We start from the raw sequence: 22655 nt of genomic DNA on the forward strand, positions 1-22655 counted from the left end.
AATTTATGAAGTTTTCACACAATGCAAAGCCAAGTAGGCATACAGGCAGACAGCAGGACAGTGCTAGAATTTAACATCATGACATCAACAAATTTAAGAAATAATTTAGTAACTAATTAGTTTTAAAAACTAATTAGAAGTAATTAAGGACGAGGGCACAATACTCCACTGAGGCTGGAATAATCAGCTGTAGAGTAGAGGACAGAGAATAACTGCTCAGAAAGTCTGCTGGAAGAAATTACTCTAGAGGTGCAGTAGATCAGGGGTGTCATGTTGCTGTGAAAATGGGAAATACCACAATGGAATACAGAAACAAGGAATATCCTGTGCAAGGTCTGTGAAGTAACTTTTCCTTTCTGCTTCACACTGGCGAGTCCTCAGAGTACTATGTCTTGTTTGGACCCTTACGCTTCAGGAACTGTATGAGGTAGGCGGGCAGAGTCTACAACAAAACCAAAAAGAATAGTTGCCAAGCAAATGAGATCTGTGGAGCAAACTTGTATTTAGCACAAAGAATAGGACAAGAGAGACATTTAATCTTCATGTACACAAAAAACAGTTGAAAAGAGGAATTGAAATTTGTGCCAGTCAAAGTGCCGTGCTCAAGGGAGGCATCTTATTTAAGTGGGCATCTTATTTAAGATATGGTATTGGCCCTAATGGTCTTTAAGTGCAGGTCAGAAAAGCATGTCAGGAATGACACAGGATGAGATGACCTGGATCCCTGCTCAAAGTCCCTTCCTGCTCTGTGATTCTGTGACAGCTATATTCCAGTGCGCAAAAGTGGGCAGGAACACTTGGTTATGCCAAGGCATCCCTTTCTTGTTGCTGCAGCTGAGTAAGGAAAACAGGGTCACAGGTTGCAAGGCTACTGCTGCTATTCTGTCCAGATTTGAGTGTGGCTATTGCATCCTAAAGTAAGCTTTGGAAGGGCTTCATCTTGCAACGTTTTTTTTAACAATAAAAAGATTTGCCATATTTTTAATGGTTGAAGAGGCACTTAGATGCTTGTGTAGGATCGCTCAGCAGCATTTAAAATTAACTAAAGTAATTTCAGTTTTTTATGTATTACATTTAAGAAATCAGGTATTAGTAATTGTATGGAATCCTATTAACAGTTGATTAAAGAAGAATTGACAGTTGACCTAATTCAGTATCAGTAATATAAACCTGAGTGCAATCCACATGATAGTATGAAACATGAGTTATACTTCCAGGAAATACCAAGTTGCTACTTGAATTTTGGAAGATTTATCCTGATAATGTTCTACCATTGTGGAATAGTAACAATGCATAGCAAAACTACGTCTTTCATATAGTGACCAGTAGGAACTGTCACTGGTGAATATGATCTAAGTTAGACATAACCACACCATTTTCAATGCTATTCTCCATCTAAAATAAGATCTAAAGCATCTGCAGTAAAATATGTAGAGCTGTAGCAATTCCTGTACACTTCTCAGAATATAAGGGCATAAAAGTGCTCTGACCTATACGGCAAATAAAGAAGTGGATTTTAGACTAGCCAGAAGTCCAGAAACAATACAGAAAAATTCAACGACCATGCCTCCAAAAGGTTACTCAGTAGTAAAATGGAAAATTCTTCTGAAGAAGAAAAATTTCTTGGGCTTATAGAAAAGCACTGAACTAGTACACGTTGGAGCTGGAAACTAGAGGGTGAAAAGCAGTGGGAGAAACTTAGGATATCATCCTTCCTTCCGTACAGTAACTGACCCTCTTCACCGGCCTTATACGTCAGTGCTGTTGAAAGGTCTGTAACAGGAAGAGAGTATTTCATGTACATAAGGTTTTCAAAAGCAAACTGTAGCTGAATGAAAAAACATCATCTTTCACGGCACTTGCAGGGCTGCATAAATGCAATGGCAACTACTCAGATATTGCATCTGTGCTCAACTGATGAGAAAAATTTATTTAGCAAAGCCATCAAAGCCTGATTAAAATTTGATGGGATGATAGGATAAATGTGGTAAATCCACTGAGGTCTGAATTGCTGCCAGTATTGATTAACACCCTTAACACCCCAGTGGGAATCCTATCAAAAGCGTATTTCAAATCTAAGCCATGGGAATCAGAATAAACCCCTGGATAACAACCACCATATCATTCAGATGAGTGTTTTATGTCCCTATATGACAAGTGAATGAAATGAGATAATGGAAAGTTGCCAAAGGATTGGTTTGACTCACAGATGTATGTGGGGATTTACAAATGCTGAAAATAGGAGGCCAGGCTCATACCTGGCATAATGTCATCAACTTAGTTGAATTTTCCAAGGGTTAAATATGGCCCATAGTTTCTGTCCTGATCAGCTTAAATCAGACAAATATTTTGATATATTGGAAGATAACAGCTTATAGATTGTAAGGGAATACATCTGCCATGGAAACTGAGGCAGAATTGATTACAGAGGCACTTGAGAGAGAGAAGACTCTCTTGCTGACAGGAAAAATGTAGTTGTTCCAACTGCAAAGCTGGCAATGAAATGATATAAAACCAAGTATGAGAAGGGATAGAGGAGAACAGACACAGAAGATTCAGAGAAATATACAGAGGGAGAATGAGGACAGAATAAAATTGCAACTGGTATGTTAGCAAGTCTGTCATTTCTGTAAAGGTGGAGATAAGAAGCTTGAACTTTTTGTGTCAAGGCAGAAGCCCAAAGAAATTTGAAAGAAAGAGGGAGAGAATGGCAAAATCATGAGATTGTTTTTAACTCGGGCATTTCTGCTATACCAGTAAGGCAAATACTGAGATTTGGAAAGAGCAGAAAAAGGTTAGGTTTTATGAAAAATCAGTCAAGCATGGTCTGGATTTGAAAGAGCACAAATTAAAAAAGGAAGGAATGAATGCTGTGATCCAAGGAGACAAAAGGTTAAAGGAGGCCTTGCAGATGACTCTGCAGTTTGTTGAAAGAATGGAGCTGTTAAGGATGATAAGGAGGTAAAATCTAGAGGTCTGAGGGGGTTGGTTTTGTTTGGTGCTTTGTTGTGGGGGCAGGGGGGCTTGGTTGGTTGTTTTGCAAAAGTAAGTCATAGGTGCTTTGTTCCAAATCCTAATTCTACAGTTAGCTAAAAAAAGTTATCTATACAGGGTGGGAAGAACATTAACTGTTTGCAACCAGCTTAATAAATTTTGAGTCAACTGAACATTTGGAATTATTAAATAAAGAGCAAAACCTAAATCCCATGTGGCTTTATTACATAAAATATTGGATAGAGTTCATGTCCTTACTTTATTGGAAGAGGCTTAAAGTGTTTACAAATAGTCTCTTTTGTCTCTCTTTGCTTAATTGCTAGATGGAAAGTTTTTATTTAAAATATCTGTCACTGGCATGTTTTGGACTCTCAGAGGTTCCCCTTATTCTTGCTGTAGGGGCCTGTGATAGGGAATGTCGTAGCCCCGTAAGAGGGGATGGCCTTTTGTAAAATGTCTGGTTATCACACTTGTGTCTTGACCCTCAGCTGAGTGTCGTATGCAGAACTAACTGCTTACAGGTGGCTTTGATGGAGACAACAAAGGAAGGGGGATTGCTTACAGGTGTGACATGATTGCTTGGAGAGATCTGCCTCCACTTCTGCAGAGGGAATTTAGAGACAAAAAGGCTCTAGAGCACTAACATACGAGGAATAGTGAGAATGTTCAAGGGGAGAAGTTGCTGTGAGTCAGTCATAAATAACTGGTTTCAAAGTAGTGTCATTAAATATGCTTTGTTTGGAGAAGTCTGTGAGATGGCTGTGGGGTTTAACCACTGGTGGAAGCATGGCTCCTTAAATACAAGTGTTGCTGGGAAGTACAATGAGGCTGTGAGATGTTCTAGCTGATGTGGTGTGTTAGTATATGAACTTTTGCATTCTGATATGTTGGCTTAGAATAGCAGCTTGGAAACCTAACCATGCAGCAACCATGTGTATCTTCCTTTTACCGTTCTCTTTCTGGTTTTTCTTTTGTTGTGTTATAACCTGACATCGCAGTACTGGTCAGTAACTGGTGAATGTTGCCTGCAATGCAGGTTTTTCACATACTGCTGTACTTGGACTTTTCTTCCAATTGATTTTATGAAAGGAATTAAAAGAGGTTTCAAGACACTGCAAGTTCTAGAAATTGCAGAATCCATGTTGTCTATGCCTTTTCTGCTTGCTAAGTTTGTCTGTCTTTCTATTTGTACCCAATAGAGTTTAATTGAATAATAGTGACTTTAGGAACTAGTTCCTCCAACTTCTTTATAGGCAAACAAGTTTTTCAATTTTGCAGCCTCTTATGCACACTAAATAACTTATTTAAGAATGTGTAATTTCTTTATTTAAGTAGAGGTATAATATATATTAGAGGCAGATCTTGGTCTAGTATTGCTTTGTCTCAGAAGGTAATAACATAAGAAGCAAGTAACACCAAATTTCTCAATGTCTGGGGTTTTGTGGTTTGTTTGCAGGTTTTTTGGTAACCTTAATTACATCTGAGTGCTAATTCTTTAAATGTTTATATCCTGACTAGCTAGATATAGGCCCTAAATCATTGAATAGTGATGGAAATGCTGAAATACTTTGCTGATCAGGGATAAAGTTAAGCATATCTGTACAGTTCAGCCTATTGCTTTGCTGAATCTAATGAATCTACTGAACTTACTGTAAACTTCTCCCCTGCAAAAATCATCTTGCTTAAATGTATGAGCTAAGCAATAGACATGTCCTGAATGCTGATTAGAACACTGCTACTTGTCTGTAGCCCAATGCTGAAGGTGTTGAAAGAGAAAATGGAAAGTTAACTTGCTTGTAGGGAAGAGTTGTTTGTTTTTGTTTGGCTGTTCCTGCTAACATAAAAGCCTGTCTCACTGAATAATCCATGAAAAGCTAAATGGCTGCCAGCTGAGGTCACAAAAATACTGCTGGAAGCAGTCTGCTGTAAGTGGTAGATAGGGCAGATTTAAACCAGGCGAAGAGCCCATAATCAGATTTACTGTACAGGTACTCCCTTGGTCCCCATTGCCACGTAATTCAGGAGCCTTCTGATGTAGGAGGTAGAGAAGTGTTAACTTTAATGTTGCAGATGGGAAACTGAGGCCCACCAAGACTGACCAGGTGGACAAGTGTGGTTAACAACATAACACTTATTTACATGTTCAACTCCAATAGATTTCAGCAGGAGTTAAGTAGCTTAATGCTGTCATGGGTCTGAGCTTAATGGGTTTAGTCAGCTAAGAAGGCTTTGGAAAAGTTACATGGCCCCTAATTTCAGCCCAAATCTCCTTTTTAATCTAGTGTTCAGAGATTATATGGTGTTAGGTGCAGAATGGACATGAGGTAAAGCCCCAAACTTTTTCCAGGTTTGTTTGTTTGTTTTTTTTTAAATAAACAAAACCCCCCCAAAAAGGCAAGAAGTAACAGCAGTACTTCGTGCAGACAATCGAGGCCGAGGCAGTAAAAAGAGGGGTTTTTGGTTCCTGAGGCCATGGAGTAAGAGATGAAGAGAAGATTTTTCTGTGTGTTGTCATTCTTGTATTAAGAAATAGCATTTGGGGAAAGTGTTCTTAGTAACTGAGGATAAAAGACATTAAATGCTGTCAGTAGAGAGAATGTGGAGTGTGCAAAAACGTGGCAGAAAAGGGGGATAAACTGCACAATGAGAAATGGAATAGCTTGCAGTGCTGATGAAGTAAAATACTTGAAAAAACGAGCTTGCAGCAGGCAGGTTGACTTGATGGGTTACAAATGTATTTTAAGTATGAGCTGTAGTTAATATCACTAGTACAAAATTAATGAAAAGTAGCTGTGTTCTTTGAACTTGCATCTTTACTTGCAGAAACACGATGGCCACTTCACAGTCATCCAGCTGGTTGGCATGCTGCGGGGGATTGCATCTGGCATGAAGTACCTCTCGGACATGGGCTATGTACACCGTGATCTGGCAGCCCGTAATATCTTGGTCAACAGTAACCTCATGTGTAAAGTCTCTGATTTTGGTTTGTCACGAGTGTTAGAGGATGATCCTGAAGCTGCTTACACAACTAGCGTAAGTATGTCTTATCTAATTTGAACAGTTGATTGCCTTGTGCCCCTTTTATTCCAGTTTTAGATTTGTCTATGCCATAGGAATAGTAGTTTGAATTGGCTTTGTTCCATTCTACGTCCGTGTGGTTTAATAGCACTGCCAATGTGTTTAAGGGAAGTTGTTTTGATTTTTGGCTCTGTGAGGGATGTATAATAAACTTTGGCAAAAAAACTTTTAAGCAAATGTGCAGGTATAAGTGGGAGACCTCTTCCATTCTTGTTTGGGTTTTGGGTTTGGTTTTTGTTGGGGTTTTTTCCACCTTGTTTCCCCTTCTGCTAACTTGTATTCATTCACAAAGATATGTTCATAAAAGGCAGGGATGGGGGAGGAGAGAATCTCATCAGTTCCACCTTTGGAAGCATGGTGTCAAGCCTTGCATTCATAAATTCAAATCATAATTTTATTTTACTTAAGCTTATCTTCTAACAGGATATGTAGGACCTTTCTCTCAAGGCTGAAGTCTTGTTTCATTAATACTTAAATTCTGTATGTGATGCAATTAAATTGTTAGGGTGGAAAATGGTTTTTGGGTGGGTTTTTTGTTTGGTTTGGTTTGTGGTGTTGGGGAGGGGCGGTTTCCACTGAAGTGAAAAATTCTTGAACATGAGGAAGCTTGTTCAAATTTAACTTAAAGAAAAGTAAATTGCACTTGTGGTATGAAGAAAGTAGGGAAGGGAGTGTGTTGGTGCTAATAAAATTACAAATTTAGATACAGCATTTTTTCACCATACCAAAATGTTCAGTTACATTCTTGTTAAGATTATTACCACAACATTAAGAATCTTAGCTAATTATAAGCTGATTTCAAGTAACTTTCATATCTATCACTGAAACTAAAATTATTTCAGAGTCAGAGTGCATTTCATTAGTACCCTCACAAAATGCACAGGATTTGTATGTTCCTGTGATAGGGCATAGTGACAGATTTCTAATAGAGATAGTAAATTAGATTTAAATAATTTATTTCAACCTTTTTTTCTATTTCACCTTAAAAAGTGATGTATGGCCAAAATGAGGAACTCATTTAACTGCATTGTAGTAAGTACTCTGGTGTATCTATTGAATTCAATATAGCTATTGCAATGGGATTACAGGTCTTTATATATATATATATATATATATATATATTTAGTTTAGGTCTGAAATAGGGATGTTCTGATAAATCCACTGTAAATTCCACTTCTTAGAACAAGGTCTACACTGAACTGCAAGCTGACTAGAGCAACACAAGTCACTTTGCAAGGTTTTCTATCTGTATTAATATGCAAGCTGGGAAAAAAAAATTGTAGTTTTTTTTCCTTTATAGAGGAGATCTCCCTCAGTTCTCAAAACCTTTTTTCCTTCACACTGCTTCTTAGTATGAGGCTTGAAAGGAAAAATAAACATTACTGCAGCTTAACAAGTTATCACATGTTGGCTGAGCCTTGCTAATTGTCCGTATGAGCGTGCTCAGCTGGCAGCAAATGCCCTCAGGGATAGGCAAGTTAACTTACATTGCTCAGCACTGATCATGGGCTAATCACCTCAGCTGGTGGAAGGCACTGGAAACTGCCAAGCAGTCTCTCCCAGTTAGGTTCAGGAAAAAAATACCAAATGATAAGAGACTTTCAGCTATTAATTATCCTGTATGTTTCTAATGGATACCAATACTGAACAATTAGTTTTTCAGAATAGTTAGTGCCTGCCTTTTTCATCATAGCTAGAGCTGCTTTTAATCAGGAAATGCTATGTTGTTAAAAAAAGCAATATTTCATGGCAATATATCTGTGTTGAAGGACTTTCTTGAAAGACAGGACAGGCTTTGATGACATGGTCACTATTTTCCTATTGGTTCACCTAGCTGGTAAACATGAGAGTATTGGAGGCAGCTATTGTATGTGGAACACCTCAGAGCCATTGCTTCAGTCCTCCAAGGTTGCAACCACATGCAGTACCAGAAGCAGGTATCTATAGCATGGCCATCAGGATACTGAAAATAAGGAGGGGACATTACAGAGGCTGATGGCCAGTGGCAGGACCCTGTGTCAGCCAGATGTTTAAGGTGAATCTGCTTTGACCATGAACTCCACAAAGAAGATCAAAAAGCTTTGAAGCTCTGGTGGGAAAATGCTATGTTTAATTATAATATGAATTAGAAACTTTGTAAATAGGAAGAATTCAAAGCAGCAGAGTCAGACATATTAGAAATTAAAAGCATTTTAAATCACTCATTCCTTCAACCCCAGCACCCCCTCTTCTAGCAAGTGGGTCTTCACATCCAGACTTTCCATCACTGTGACTGAGTCTGACCAATTCTCTTCTGTCACCTTTGGTCCTTGGGAAATGTCTTTGCCTGATCCCTGAGGGCAGACTGACTGCTCTAGTCCCTGTTCCATGTTGCAGTCATTCTGTATGATCTGGTGATAGCCAAGTTTTTTGTGGGATGCTCTTGCCTGCAATATGCTCCATCCTCTGGGTCTTGCTCTTCTTGAGCAGGTCCAGTAGATGTTCCCTATAGGGAGTCCAATAGTTCTGTCAATTTTTTAAAGGAACACAGCAAAATTATGGCCAAAAGGGGAGGAAAAGAAAGAAATTTTTGTCACAGTGGCTATGGAGGACTCAGTGAAGACTTTCATCCTTTACGGAGTCTTTCATGGTAACAGAAACTAACAGAACCCCACACTGGATCTCATGTCTTCTCACCACTTTCGCTGACCATTGTTATGTCATTGACCTGTCTCCTCATCATGAACGTCTTCCCAACAGCAGGCCATGTGTATTAGAGGCTTTTATAGCATCTGTTTAGATCCATCCTGTGATTTTGTCATATGAAGGTTAAACCCTCGGTGCTTCAACAAAGGTTTTGGTGCTTTTAGAATTAATGTTTCCTCTCCACAGGGATTTTTCTTGATAACAGCCCAGTACCTGTAGCTACACGAAATCCATAGAGTGGGTCTGCATATTGAATAGCAGTATTTTTGGGCTCACATCTCCTGTCTGTCAGTGCTCAGAGGAAACTCTGATTATTTTTTATTCCCCTTTTTGTCTTAGTCCTGGAGTCAGAAATAAAATGGTACAATTGGATGTTTTCTTTGGAAACAAGCTGCAAGACAACCTAAGCCAATCAAAAGACAAAAATTAGGATTTTATATCCATACATCTGTGATACTGTGGTCAATACTGTGTGAATGTATTCCCAGACATAAAAATTGTAAACTGATGTAAAAGGCAAATCAAATATTATAAAGCTGTCATGCTCTGTAGCAAACCAGGTTGCATCCTCACAAAAATAAGCCAAAGGCCCTCTTACCTTGTGAATTTACCATATTTGAGCAGGAACAGCCTTGAGTCAGGTGATCATCATCTTTTGCTTTGTCTTCCTGTTGTCATTCAATATTTGTATCTTCCTCTTTACCTGCTGGTTTAGAATAGATATAATATTCTTTCTATTGGCACATCCTCCCACATGCAGGGCAAAAATCAGGTATCAAAGTCTAGGAAAAGCAGTAACACTGATAAGGAAAATCTGGAAAGGAAACCACCTAGGAAATGGCTACATTCTGTGCTCGCACTGAAACATTACTTAGGAGACTATATTCAACTAAGCAGTGATGGGAAAACTGACAAGTGCCCCAAAATAACGCAGTTGAAGGTTTCCCAAGAATTTTGGACTGACACTCCTGGTCGGAGAGCTGTTGAATGCTTTAAACAGTACATGAAAAGATTGAAATCTCAGAAAACAGCTTTCTGACTTCTGTGAAGGCTTTGGGGTTTTTTTTTTGTCCTCCAGCCTATTGAGATAAAGAATGTAAATATGTTTTTGATAAGAGGGTTGGTAGGAAATAAGAGATTGGCCTCTGATTTCTATTGGGAATCGCAAAACTTACAGCAAGATATAATTTTAGAATAGGAAGGAGAAATTAAGAGCTAGGAACATCCAAATGACAATCTCTGAGTTTCAGATTGATCAGGATAAGATAAGGTAAATTTGGGGATAACTGAATGGCGTGGGGTTTTTTCCATGGAGACAAAACTTTCATTTTTAGTAGTGGTTTCCAAGGCAACAGTAGTTCATAAAAAGACATTTCTAATATATAAACAAGCATTCCTGTCAATACAGAGGACATCTAGGCTCTAGTCTATCTGCTTTTAGATAGACTATGTTATATGTTGTAAATTCATTTAGTTTAAAACATAGTTAGGGTTTACCTGTGTTTCAAAAAGAACCATGAGCCTCCAGGAAAACTCCAGAACAGGATCTATAGCACTGCTGCAAAAAGGACTAAATGGGTATTTCTGTTAAAGATGACACCTTAATATTCTGCATTAAATCTGATTTTTAGTGAGACAAAAAGCTGCTACTAATTGAATTATGATACATAAGACAGAGAAATCTAGAATATATTTATCAGCTGTATTCCTGAATTCAGCCTAAATATATAACATATTTTCTTACTTCCAGAACACTAGTTAGAGAATTGATTTACTGCATTGCATCTACTGAATCATTTGATGAACTTTATGGGTCTGACTCTTCTCAAGCCAGTTGGACAAAATACCCCATCCATGGAGATTTTAAGCTTATGGGATTAATTAGAGGAGCAAAGCAGATTGATGCCAGTAATCTATATAAATGCTGGCAAGTAGCAACACTTTGGGAGGATCAGGATGAGGACTTAATATTATTTACTTTGTTACATAATTTCCATATGTCAAGACATTTTTCATTTTCTCTTACTTGCACACAAATAATGGCTATGAGGGGGGAGAAGGTTTAACTTGCTAAAAAGTGAAACAAGATGCAAATGATTTTCTAGTTAACTTCAGATGTCAAACAATAGATTCTGAACAACCTGAGTGCTATGACAAGCATATTACCTAGCCATTTAAGAATCCACTTAATCAGAGACAATGGAGTAAATTGATTATTGTCAGTCATTCAGAAAAAGAGGTTGGGTACTGTAAAGGTCTGTATTAACCTGTTTTCTTGAAAACTAATTGGTGACATAAGGTTGAGCACTGTCATTGTCAACTAGTTAATTCTGTATGTAATGTGACAAAGCACATTTTGTCATCACCAAACTGAGAGATGCATACTGACAGGCAGGATGCATCATGACCATGTTTGCTTCTCAGCCTGAAATGAGACACATGGTGTGGAATCCCACCAAGCCGTTCCCTTATCTGGAGGAGTTTTTTTACATTTGATCTCACTGGAGACTGGCTAAAAGATGAGGGGGCTAATGTGGTTTGCACCAGGATAATGCCCTGTGAGAAGAAGAGTATTTATTCTCCTCATGTTTTGCAAATGCATCTTGCTGGGCTGAAGCCTGATATGTGTACCTTGCCTGAATACTCTGTTGAAAAAGTTAATTTCTCAGCGCATGTGCAAGAAGTTAAGTAGCAAGTAAGAGCTGTGCAATGTCCTCAGCCTGCACCAGTGTATGGGAGATGCAGTAACTAGTTTTAGAATGTGTGATGGGATATGTATCAAGTGGTGCTGAGATGAATCACCTTCACATGAGTTGCCAGCTTCAGCTGGACCCATTTCCCGCTCTCAGAGGATGCATGGAGTTGGAGGCCCTGCATGTGCCCACTTCAAGCCTGTCTTCTGTTGTGTTGGCCTGGAGAGAGAGAAAATGTGCTCAGGTTATGCTCAAGGACAAACAGCCAACGGGTTGAGGAGTGGCCTAAAGAAGGAGTGTCTTGGAAAAAAAGAGTTGTTGCCTTTTGACCTCTAACAGTGTGAGGTGTGATGACTTTTAATGAGTAGTTATATGTTTAAAAGGAACAGGAAGTCCCAAACTTACTCATTCAGTGTAAGGCATGGTGCTTGCTATTCACTGGGCTTATTTATAGTAGTCCCTGAAGATGAGGATGTGTGTTTTTGTCAAAGTATTTTAGTACATGCACTCTTTTAGATTCTCTGTTCAGCTTTTATCCGGCTGTGATCCCAGGTTCATTTAAGAGGTTTTCTTGTTTGTTTAACCCTCCTGAAAGTTAGTAACAATAGAAACATTAACAGAATATAATGGAGACCACAACAAAGGCAGACCCTTAGGAGGAAAGTCCAAAGACAAGAATGAGACATAAATATATAATTCCATTCTCCATCCATGTTTTGTCTAACTTCCTACTTCTGTGAATCTTGGCTTCCTCATTGTAACAGTTCTCATTTGAGCTCTGAGAATGTATGGAAAAAAACATGAAAATTTGCATTTAGATGTGCAGAGGATCAAAAGCAGCTTAATTTCAGAGAGATTTCTAAATTAAATGGTTGAATTGTAAAACTTAATATAGTAGCCCTCTCATCCCTGCTTTTCCTCCCCCACCACACCATCCCAAATAAGAACTCCAAATATGCATTTGGCAGAGAAACATAGTTGGAAATTTTGCATTTCACTTTTTCATGTTCAAAATCATTACACTGCTGAACTCAACATGACTATGCCCTAATATCTTGGCTGTAAAAAGAGTGCTATTTTGCACTTCATTCCTAATATGACTTTCAAAGCATCATCCCACCATTCATCATAACCTAATTTAGTGTCCAGTGAAAAGAAGTACTGTAATCAATCTAAATTGCTGCCGTTTTGGAGATCTGTAAGCTCTGCCTTTCTACCAACTTGGATTTCAACTTCTTGTCTCTCTGATTCCTCCCAATTTCGTATAACAACTTGGAGTATTAAACTCTACAGTTGTGTGCCTTGGTATTTCTCAGATTGGTTCTCTGGTCATCTGTGCGTTTATGAAAAATGGAGGTGTGCATTTACAAATGACTTCTAGAGTAGGATTGACAATTAACTTCTTATAGACCTAAAGTATCAGTGCCGCTGAAGGAGCATCTGGGAGATAAGCGATGAATCTGTTTGTGACATTTAATACTGATTGTGATTGCATTGATTATTTTTTGGTATAATATTGTCTGGGAACAGTAAAGCATATTTTGATGCAGTGGTTGTGAACCATTCTCAATGCATGGATTCCTGAAATTTAGCCAGTGGAGATGCAAACTTTGCTAGAAATTTCTCGTTTGTGAGTTTTTGTGTAGCACGTGGCACTTTGGTATCTTTCGGAGATCTCTTTAAAGTGTTCCACAGACTCTGAGGTCGATATACCCCAGGCTGAAAACGCACTCCACTATTGGAGTATTTTCGGAGAGGTATATGATATGAGAGGTATCCCAACACTCAGAAAAGATCTGTTTTGCTCTGACTGTGAATACCATTTAAAAGAGCCACTGTTCCAGAGGATTAACAGGAAAATGTACACCTACCGCAGAGATGACAAGAGCCAATGCAGGATATTCACATCAGTGAGTTGTATATCTAGGCTAAAAATTTGACTCAAATGGTCACTGGAAACATACTATGTTGAATAGTGAATGGTCTAGGTCAGAAATATACACTCCTGTTTCATAAAGTACAAAAATAAAGGTATGTCTAATTAAGTTAAATGATGGGAAATTTAAAACTCTTTTAAAGACAGGAAATAGTAGTGTGTAATTAAACCATGGAGCTCGTTGCCACATAAAACCATTTGGGCCAAGATTTCAACAAGATTTATTAAAAAAAAAAAAAAGGGGGGGGGAGAGAAGAGTGTGTTGAATATTCTTAGGAAGAAATAATATCCAGTCACTGCAGTCAATAACAATTTTAAAGAGATATGAACCCTCATATTTCAGTCTAGGGAAGGAAGGAGGACAGGAAGAAAACAAATAGGAAAGAGAGAAGCAGCAGAGTGGATTATTTTCAAGCTTTCACACCTTCCTCTGAAACATCTGATATTACTGCTGCTGCAGGCTACAGGATTAGAGCACCTTGGGTTTGATTCACTATGGCAACTCTTGCTTCAAACAGCAAGAGTAACTCTAACCAAGAAGATAAACTGTCTGTGGATGTGCAGGGTGTCTGTTTGTAAGAGTCCTTGAATCAGGACTGCACCTAACAGACATGCCCTCACATAGAAGGGGCTGTGCAGGATTTGCACAGTGAAATTCTGTGCCATGTGCTGCATGGATGCAAACCAAATCATCCCATGCTCAAGATTTTTCAGTAAGACTGAATTTAATTTTGCCAAATGCATTTGTTAGTGAAAGCAATAACAAAATGTAGCTGTGGGAATCACAATCCAAATGGGAACAGTTATGTAGTGGAGTGTGATCCAACAGAAAAAACTCTAGGAATAATTTTGAGAAGTGGTGTACAGCAGTAAAAACGGGCAAACCAGGGCAAGCATATACATCTGCAGAAGTTTAAAACCTTTTGTGTGGCACTACTGAAACTTTATATAAAATATCAAATGTAACTAAAATCACTGTTATAGGGAAAACACTGCAGAGATCAAAAAGGGTACAAGAATTTAAGGAGGCAGAGGCTATCATTTAGTATTTTAGCAGTGCAAATAGCGACGAAAACTAGCCAAGATAACTTTTGTAGATAAAATGACTGGGTTGTTCAAAAAAAAAAAAAAAAAAAAATTGGGGAGAAATTTAATGAAATATAACAAGGGCAAGTGTAGAGTCCTGCATCTGGGCAAGAACAACCCCATGTACCAGTACAAGTTGGGGACAGACCTGTTGGAGAGCAGCGTAGGGGAAAGGGACCTGGGGGTCCTGGTGGACAGCAGGATGACCATGAGCCAGCAGTGTGCCCTTGTGGCCAAGAAGGCCAATGGCATCCTGGGGTGTATTAGAAGGGGTGTGGTTAGCAGGTCGAGAGAGGTTCTCCTCCCCCTCTACTCTGCCCTGGTGAGGCCGCATCTGGAATATTGTGTCCAGTTCTGGGCCCCTCAGTTCAAGAAGGACAGGGAACTGCTAGAGAGAGTCGAGTGCAGAGCCACGAAGATGATTAAGGGGGTGGAACATCTCCCTTATGAGGAGAGGCTGAGGGAGCTGGGTCTCTTTAGCTTAGAGAAGAGGAGACTGAGGGGGGACCTCATTAATGTTTATAAATATGTAAAGGGCAAGTGTCATGAGGATGGAGCCAGGCTCTTCTCAGTGACATCCATTGACAGGACAAGGGGCAATGGGTGCAAGCTGGAACACAGGAGGTTCCACATAAATATGAGGAAAAACTTCTTTACGGTGAGGGTGACCGAACACTGGCACAGGCTGCCCAGAGAGGTTGTGGAGTCTCCTTCTCTGGAGACATTCAAAACCCGCCTGGACGCGTTCCTGTGAGATATGGTCTAGGCAATCCTGCTCCAGCAGGGTGATTGGACTAGATGATCTTTCGAGGTCCCTTCCAATCCCTGACATTCTGTGATTCTGTGGAAAAAAAACAACAAGCATAAGAAAAAGACTCTGGAGTGGCTCTTAATGATCAGCTTAAATAACAGCTAACAATAGAAGATAATGGAAAATAACTGAGGAGAAAACTAGCCTACAAAAATGCATCTGCAATTTCGCTATAGTTTGGCTATGATCAAAAGTAAGTAATAATAGAGCAAATGAAAACCACCAGGCCAAGAGCTTTTCTAAGCTGTGACATGATTTGCCAGTTTACTTTCAAAAGCAAAAAAAGGATATTTTTTTCATTTACATTTTTTTGCAGTGCTGAGTTTCTAATTTTGCTTTGTAGTTGTCACACACAGTCAGGGGAAATACTACCTGGCTTTATTTTTTAATTCAGATATGAAGAAACACTAAATAAAATAGGCATCATCAAAGGCAAGGTGAGGGTTTATGGGACCATCTGGTTTTTATTTCATTCTTTGTTGTTAGGTTCAAGACAGAATTTAAAAAACAACTGATGTAACTTTGTGTCCTGTATCTATGTTAAAAAATCTACTTTCCAATTTGTAGTTTAATCCCATAATATACAATTGTCTCTTCTCTGGAAAATTCAAGTTTCATTACCAGGAGACACTGATTTGTTTAATGGGTTTGAAGTGTACGTGTTTGAGAGTACGTGGCCAGCCAAAGGCATGAAGCAGCTATACATGCTACCTGTGCAAAGGAAGAGACTCTTTTAGCAGAACCATTTTGCTGTTAAAACTTCTTTCTGCATAGCTGGTCGCAGCATCGCTCAGTCCCTGCTGGTAGGGAACGCAAACGAAGTACAACTATAAAGAGATTGCCATCTCTCTTTAAAAGAAACAAGGATCATCTGGGGAGGCTCTAAACTTGGCATCCTTCAAAAGGTGGCTGTTTGACCATACTGTTGTCTTTGGGGTATTTAATAGCCTGCTGATTGTTTCTCTTTATCTCTACAAAAAGTTGTCATTAAATGTCTGCATAAAGCTGCAAAGCAGGGTTGGTTTTTTTTTTTTCTCCAGACAACTTACATTTTTAAATGTCTAAATGTAATAAATATCCTCTCATTTTCAGAACTATAATTGCCATTGCTTCTGGTGACCTAATGATCTGATTAGTACTTTGGGGAAGGCAGAGACAGGGTCAGTATCCCTGCAGGGCTTGAATAACACCTTACATTGCCTAAGAAGAAAATTATAAATGTTTTACTTCTGTTGTAGCCTAGAATGAGGCATTATTCATCAAGTGTGACAAAGCTAGCTAGGTTTCTGGAAACCAAGTGCAATATAGTTAAGCAGTATACTAATATGTATGTACTATATACTTTACAGTATAAGTACTCATAGCATTTTATTGTTAATTCCTCATACTGTTGATAGATTTATTCTTTTAAAGCTAACAATTATCAGAATATTAATCTGATTTCAAACACAGCTGTTTTTTTAGCTGCATATGGACTTGATTGTATGCATTTATAATTGTTTAATTTTTAATCAGAATTGCCATTTTCAAACTATAATTGAAGCTATTGTAAAAAATGCAGAAGGTACTTATACATTTTTAGCAATACCTTCATTCCCTTAGAACAATACTATCCACACTTGAGATTAGAAATGTAGGAGTACTGACAAAATCAGAGTTATTGCTTTGTTGCTAATTATGTGCATGAATATAATCCTGAACACCTGTTTTGTTAGGCTATTGCTAATAACAGACCACAGTTTACTTGGTATTTTATTATTCAAAGTATTGACCAAGGTGTAGTGTATCATAAAATATCTTTACTGTGTTCAATAAATTGGAACATACCTGTAGTATGCACAACTCCTGATATACTGAGTTTAAAGTCAGTCTGTTAAGGTCAGAGCTATTGCTTTCAGTAGCGTGTCATAGTATTCTGATATGTAGAACAAGCTCCTGAAAGCTTTGAAAAAGAACATACCTTAGTCATATGCTGAGTTTTTTTTCTCATTCAGAATTATTGGTACCTTTTAAAGACAGGTTAAGAAACTGAATTTGTTTACTGTGTGGTATTGATGTCAGAAGAGGTAAGTCATTCATCGGGAAAAGAAAACCGTTCAGCTCCAGTGATCCAAACAGCTCAGCTCCAACTCTATTATATAGCTGTTGTTAGGTGGAAGGAAATAAGATCTGGATGAGTGTTTGTTTTCATTTGTTGCACCACTCTCCATGGGAATTTATGATCCATATTAAATACTTTTGTAAAAAGTAACTTCTCTGCATATAGCCATATAAAACTTCTGGGTTGAAAATTTGAAACAGGTTGGAAATTTGAAGCAGTTGGCTTCACCAGGCTTTTGTAAAGCTCCATAATTAAATCTTGACATATTCCACAGTAGGATGTAATTCCTCTGTGTTATGTCCTTGAGTATAGTCAAATGAATTCCTGACTCTAGTCCCATATAAGAGTAATCTAAAACAAAAACCCCACCTGTTCAACTTGGTTATTTAAAGCAGTCAGTTTTCAGGCACATCCGGATGCATATTTTAAAGCTCACAGGGAAGTAACCTTGAGAGAAGGATTCTCATACTGTGTCTTGAGGTGCTACAAGAGATCATTTATGTTTCTGTCTAAATTTTCCCCCGCTTGCATTGTGTTTTGCATTGAGCGTGCTGTGTCAAGTGGAGAGCTAGCAATTATAACACCGAAAGGGATCAAAAATTCTCAGCAACACTGCTAGACCATGATGCAGTATTATTTATTTTTTTAGAATTGGGAATTCCTGTGTGTTAACAACCCAAAACGTGGATGCATCTGGTTTTTCTAGGTTTTTTTAATCTGGTTCCTGAGGAATTATCCTACACTGTATTTGCATGTGACTGGCTAGTCCCATGTTTCCTAATGACTTCTATCAATTTCAAATTTATCAAATAAGAAAGAGGCATTAAAATTTTAGAGACATTTATATTCTTATTTAATGAAAATATATGGTAACATAGAAAATAGAAATTCTGTTAATTTAGCAAGGACTTGACCCTAATTGGCTTTTAGCCTGGAATTCTGACATCCAGACTCCAAGACGCAGATCTGGGGAAAACCAAGATTCCTATTCTTCCTTTACTTATGGAGTACTTCTGGGGTGTTTTGGTTGGTTTGGGGTTTTTTTGGGTGAGGATCAGTGTCAATATATAATATCACCAAAAGGATGCCATCAAGAAATGAGGGAAAGGAGGGAGCAGAGGGCTTGCAGGAATACAAAGGAGGAAAGAAAGCCTGACACTTCTGAAAGTAAGGAGAGTTTATTATTTTTGCTTTGATTTTGTTATAACCTAATGTTTGCTTAAGATAGTCATTCCCAAAGAGAGCAAGCAGGGGCTTTTGTGGGAAACAAAGTGTCATGGAGATGCTGAAGTCCAGTCTATACAACTTTATGAAAATGGATGAGGAGAATAGGATGGGATGCAGAACGCTGAGGAAAATCTCAGGTGCGGTAGTTTTCTGAGCTGTGGTCTTCTGGAGTATGAGTCACTTTCTTCATAGCTGTAGTCATCAAAGAGAATCAGTTGTATGTTCTTGTTCCTATGGCACCTCACTGCCTCACCTGAAAATGTAACAGAGGCAAAGCAAGTGATACTATTCTTTCATATCTGGTGGCAGAACCTGGAGCTGGTTGAACTTTGACTGTGGGTTTTAGCATTTACTTTGTAAGATTGCAAGGCCCTAGACTGACACTTGATAGAAGTTGTAGGCTTTTCATTTTCAAGGACCTGCCCTTTAAAAATCTGAAGTTTAATTTCACAGTCAAAGATGATATCAAGCTATTATCTGGCTGAATAGTACAGCTATTCACTTCTCTGGGTAATATCGCACAGTTCAGAAGGTTTAGGATACATTAATGATGAAAGAGCTCTTGGATAGAAAAGAAATCTCTTTTCCCATTGTTTAACTACTGCCCTTTATATAAAGGAATCTTGCAAAGTGTAGACCCAGCTAAATATGAAAGGGTGGAGTTTTAGCTTGGTATGATTTTGGCTTTTGTGTTGCGATGTGCAGTACTCATGTTCTACAGTCTCGTCCTCACCCTTCAGGGAGATCCTCTAGTCCGACTGCTACCGGTGTCTGGGTTTTGATATTCACTTCAGCTAGGAGAAGGAAGCCAAAAACATGCACGTCTTACATGCTTATGAATTTTTCTGCTCACTTTGATACTAATTCTAATACTTCTCCTGTACATGATACCAAAGTTGTTGTAAATGGGATTCTGTAAGTACAGAAGGAAGTTTCTGAAGCAAGATATAAAAGTACATTAAACTGAATCTGCTTTCATATTTCTGTGATAGAATTGTTAACCTTGGAACAAGACTGACCTAGTTATTCATCTAAATTAATCCCCAGTGAAATCAACTAGAGGAATTTCCGCTGACCATGTAGGAATTGTGGTTTGCACTAAATCAGAAGGATAACTATAGAAAGAAATTATTCATTCTTACCTGTTTGCTTACAAGAATGAAAGCCAGATTATTTTCAGTCACACACAAGCTCTTGGGAATCTCACTTGCGTGCTTTTCTGTATTTATCAGATTTCCAAAACTTTGCAATGGTAAACTTATTCTTTTTAGTTTTGCTCTTTGGCAGACTTTCAAGGTAGCAGCTCCTTGCCCAGCTGTGAGTTCTTCCCTTCATTATATACATGAAGGGTGTGGGGGATGATTCACAGTTTACTGTGTTTTCCTTTAAACAGAATGCCACAAGAATATTGCTGCACGGTGGTTGTCTGTCTTAAAAACATGTTAGACCTAGATTTGTATGACTGATAAATCTAGGTCAAACATCATAGTCTTTGCTCAGTACTTATTTGGGCAAAACTCCCATTGGCTTCAACAGGAGTTTTGCCTGACTAAGCACTGTGGGATTTTTGTCCTTAGTATCTAAAATATTTGATCTGTTCCTTGCACTTTGAAAGAGTTCTAGAAGCAAATTCTATGTCTTGTCCTTGACTGCCCCGCTGTGGCTGTATCATCGTCAGCTTAAAAGGTGGCAGAATCTTCTGTCTCCTAACATTGTGTCTTCGTTGTCAGAATATTTAAAAACAAATAAACAACTTTCTACATATTTATTATATTTAAAGTAATTTCAAAATCTGTGTCTTAACTCTGTGTGTTACTGCATGAAAAGGAAATGTGTTATTTTATACTCCAAATTCCTTGTTCTCCTTCTTTCTACTCTAGACCTTCAGACTTTTCAGTTATAGGTGTTTTCTGGGAAAAAAGGAACCTTTTCTCTTAAGAAATCTCATGGCTTTTTTTTTCTCTCATATAAAATGTTTCACAGGTTCATATCACTGCCTATTCCATACAAGGCTGTTCGTTCACAGTTCAAATATCAGAAATCCAGTAAATGATGGTTAGGGCCAGTTTTGTGAAGTAATAGATGAGGCAAATTGAGTCATTAATAACCTCAGAAATTTCACTGCTTTTTTAAATAATTTTTCTTTGCAAGGAAGCCATTAGATGAACATGCTTAATTGACCTCACCAAGAAATGTGCAGTATTTGGAAATAAAGAAGGGCATATAAAGACTTTGAAACAGCATGGAAGAACTGGTTTTCTTCTTAGTAATGTGGCCATGCTGACTGCCTTGATTTCTGCATTGTTTTTCTAAAATGAGCTGAAGTGCATTTTGAGATGAGACTTGTCATCCTCTTCCATAACATCACATCACTAACTGTGCTTTCATTTCTACTCTAATTTCTAACTGCCTCTATTTTTCACTCTCAGTGCATTACCTATTATTGCTCCCTCCATTTTCTCTTTTCATTGTATCTTGTTTTATATCAGACCCTCTGACTGGAAATATCACACTTTTTCCATCAGGCACTCTGCTTTCATTTAAATTCCCTCTTGAAGATCCACATCTGAGGTTTTAATGCAAACCCTTTTGAATAAAAATGCAGTCACCCTACTCCTTACTTTAAAAAAAAAGCTCTAGGGTAAATCTCATAATAAATGTGTTGTGCATCTCCTTAGAAGCTTTCTTATCTTTACTGAGGCTGAATAGCTCCCAAATCTTCAGTGCTTCCACCGAGATAAATACTTCTAGTCATGGATAAGCTGTTACTGAACATAAACAATTAGCTTGAGCGTGTAGGCTCTTTCTCCCAATGTAGCAGAAGTATATTTGGTAAAGTCAGTTGTAGCCTGAGAAAAACATACTAGACCCATTTCTCAAAAATGAGGATGCTGGAACAATATTGTGAAAATTACGAAATATTTACCTCCCTTTACTCAGATTCTTGTTAAATTCATCATAATACATACAGCAAACTGTAAGAAACAAATTTTTATGCCCAAATCTTGCAACTCGGCCACCACACCTAACTGTTCCTCTTTAGCAATGCCATGGTTATGCTAGTTTTATTTTATTTTAAAACAGAGAGGGGCTTTTCAATGCACATATATTCCCAGAATTACAGGAGCAGTACTATTGATTAAACCCTTAGGCAGACATAGAATCATAGAATCATTCAGATTGGAAATGACCTTTAAGATCACCAAGTCGAACTGTTAACCTAACACTGCCATGTCCACCACTAAACCATGTCCCTAAGCACCACATCTACATATCTTTTAAATACCTCCAGGGATGGTGACTCCACCACTTCCCTGGGCAGTCTGTTCCACTGCTTGACAACCCTTTTGGTGAAGAGATTTTTCCTAATGTCCAATTCATTTCCTCTTGTTCTATCACTTGTTACTTGGCAGAAGAGACTGACAGCCACCTCGCTACAACCTCCTTTCAGGTAGTTGTAGAGAGCAATAAGGTCTCCCCTCAGCCTCCTTTTCTCCAGACTAAAAAGTCCCAGTTCCCTCAGCTGCTCCTCGTAAGACTTGTTCTCCAGACCCTTCACCAGCTTCGTTGCCCTTTGGACTCACTCCAGCACCTCAATGTCTTTCTTGTAGTAAGGGGCCCAAAACTGAACACAGTATTTGAGGTGCAGCCTCACCAGTGATGAGGACAGGGGGACGATCACTCCCCTAGTCCTGCTGGCCACACTATGTTATGCAAGCCAGGATGCTGTTGGCCTTCTTGGCCGCCTGGGCACACCGCTGTCTCATATTCAGCCAGCTATAAATTAACACACCCAGGTCCTTTTCTGACAGGCAGCTTTCCAGCCACTCTTCATTACAGGAATTGAAGTAATTTGTATGTGTTTTAAAAGTAAACAGCTCCTGTGCTGGGGCTGTGGTTTACTTAGGATACTTACTTTTCAAATGTGTGGATGTCAATTATGAATGGAAACGTATTCCCAGAAGTTGAGAGAGCTTGTGCGTGTATCGGTCTTGAGTAACAACTGCTTTAGACTTATTATTTTAAATGAAAAGAATATATCAT

The 22655-nt window shown here is 38.5% G+C and overlaps 1 protein-coding gene across 2 annotated transcripts in view; it reads left to right on the top strand.

Annotated features, from left to right (window-relative positions):
• The window catches only part of EPHA6 (EPH receptor A6), a 524520-nt gene that overhangs the window by 461692 nt on the left and 40173 nt on the right, over window positions 1–22655 (top strand). For both annotated transcript variants that reach the window (XM_068395269.1, XM_068395270.1), the window contains one exon: window positions 5818–6027. In XM_068395269.1, coding sequence (XP_068251370.1) covers window positions 5818–6027 — 210 coding nt within the window. The remainder of the gene's footprint in view (window positions 1–5817; window positions 6028–22655) is intronic.

The sequence above is a fragment of the Nyctibius grandis genome, chromosome 2 (assembly GCF_013368605.1).
Source record: "Nyctibius grandis isolate bNycGra1 chromosome 2, bNycGra1.pri, whole genome shotgun sequence".
NCBI classification, from domain to species: Eukaryota; Metazoa; Chordata; class Aves; order Nyctibiiformes; family Nyctibiidae; genus Nyctibius; species Nyctibius grandis.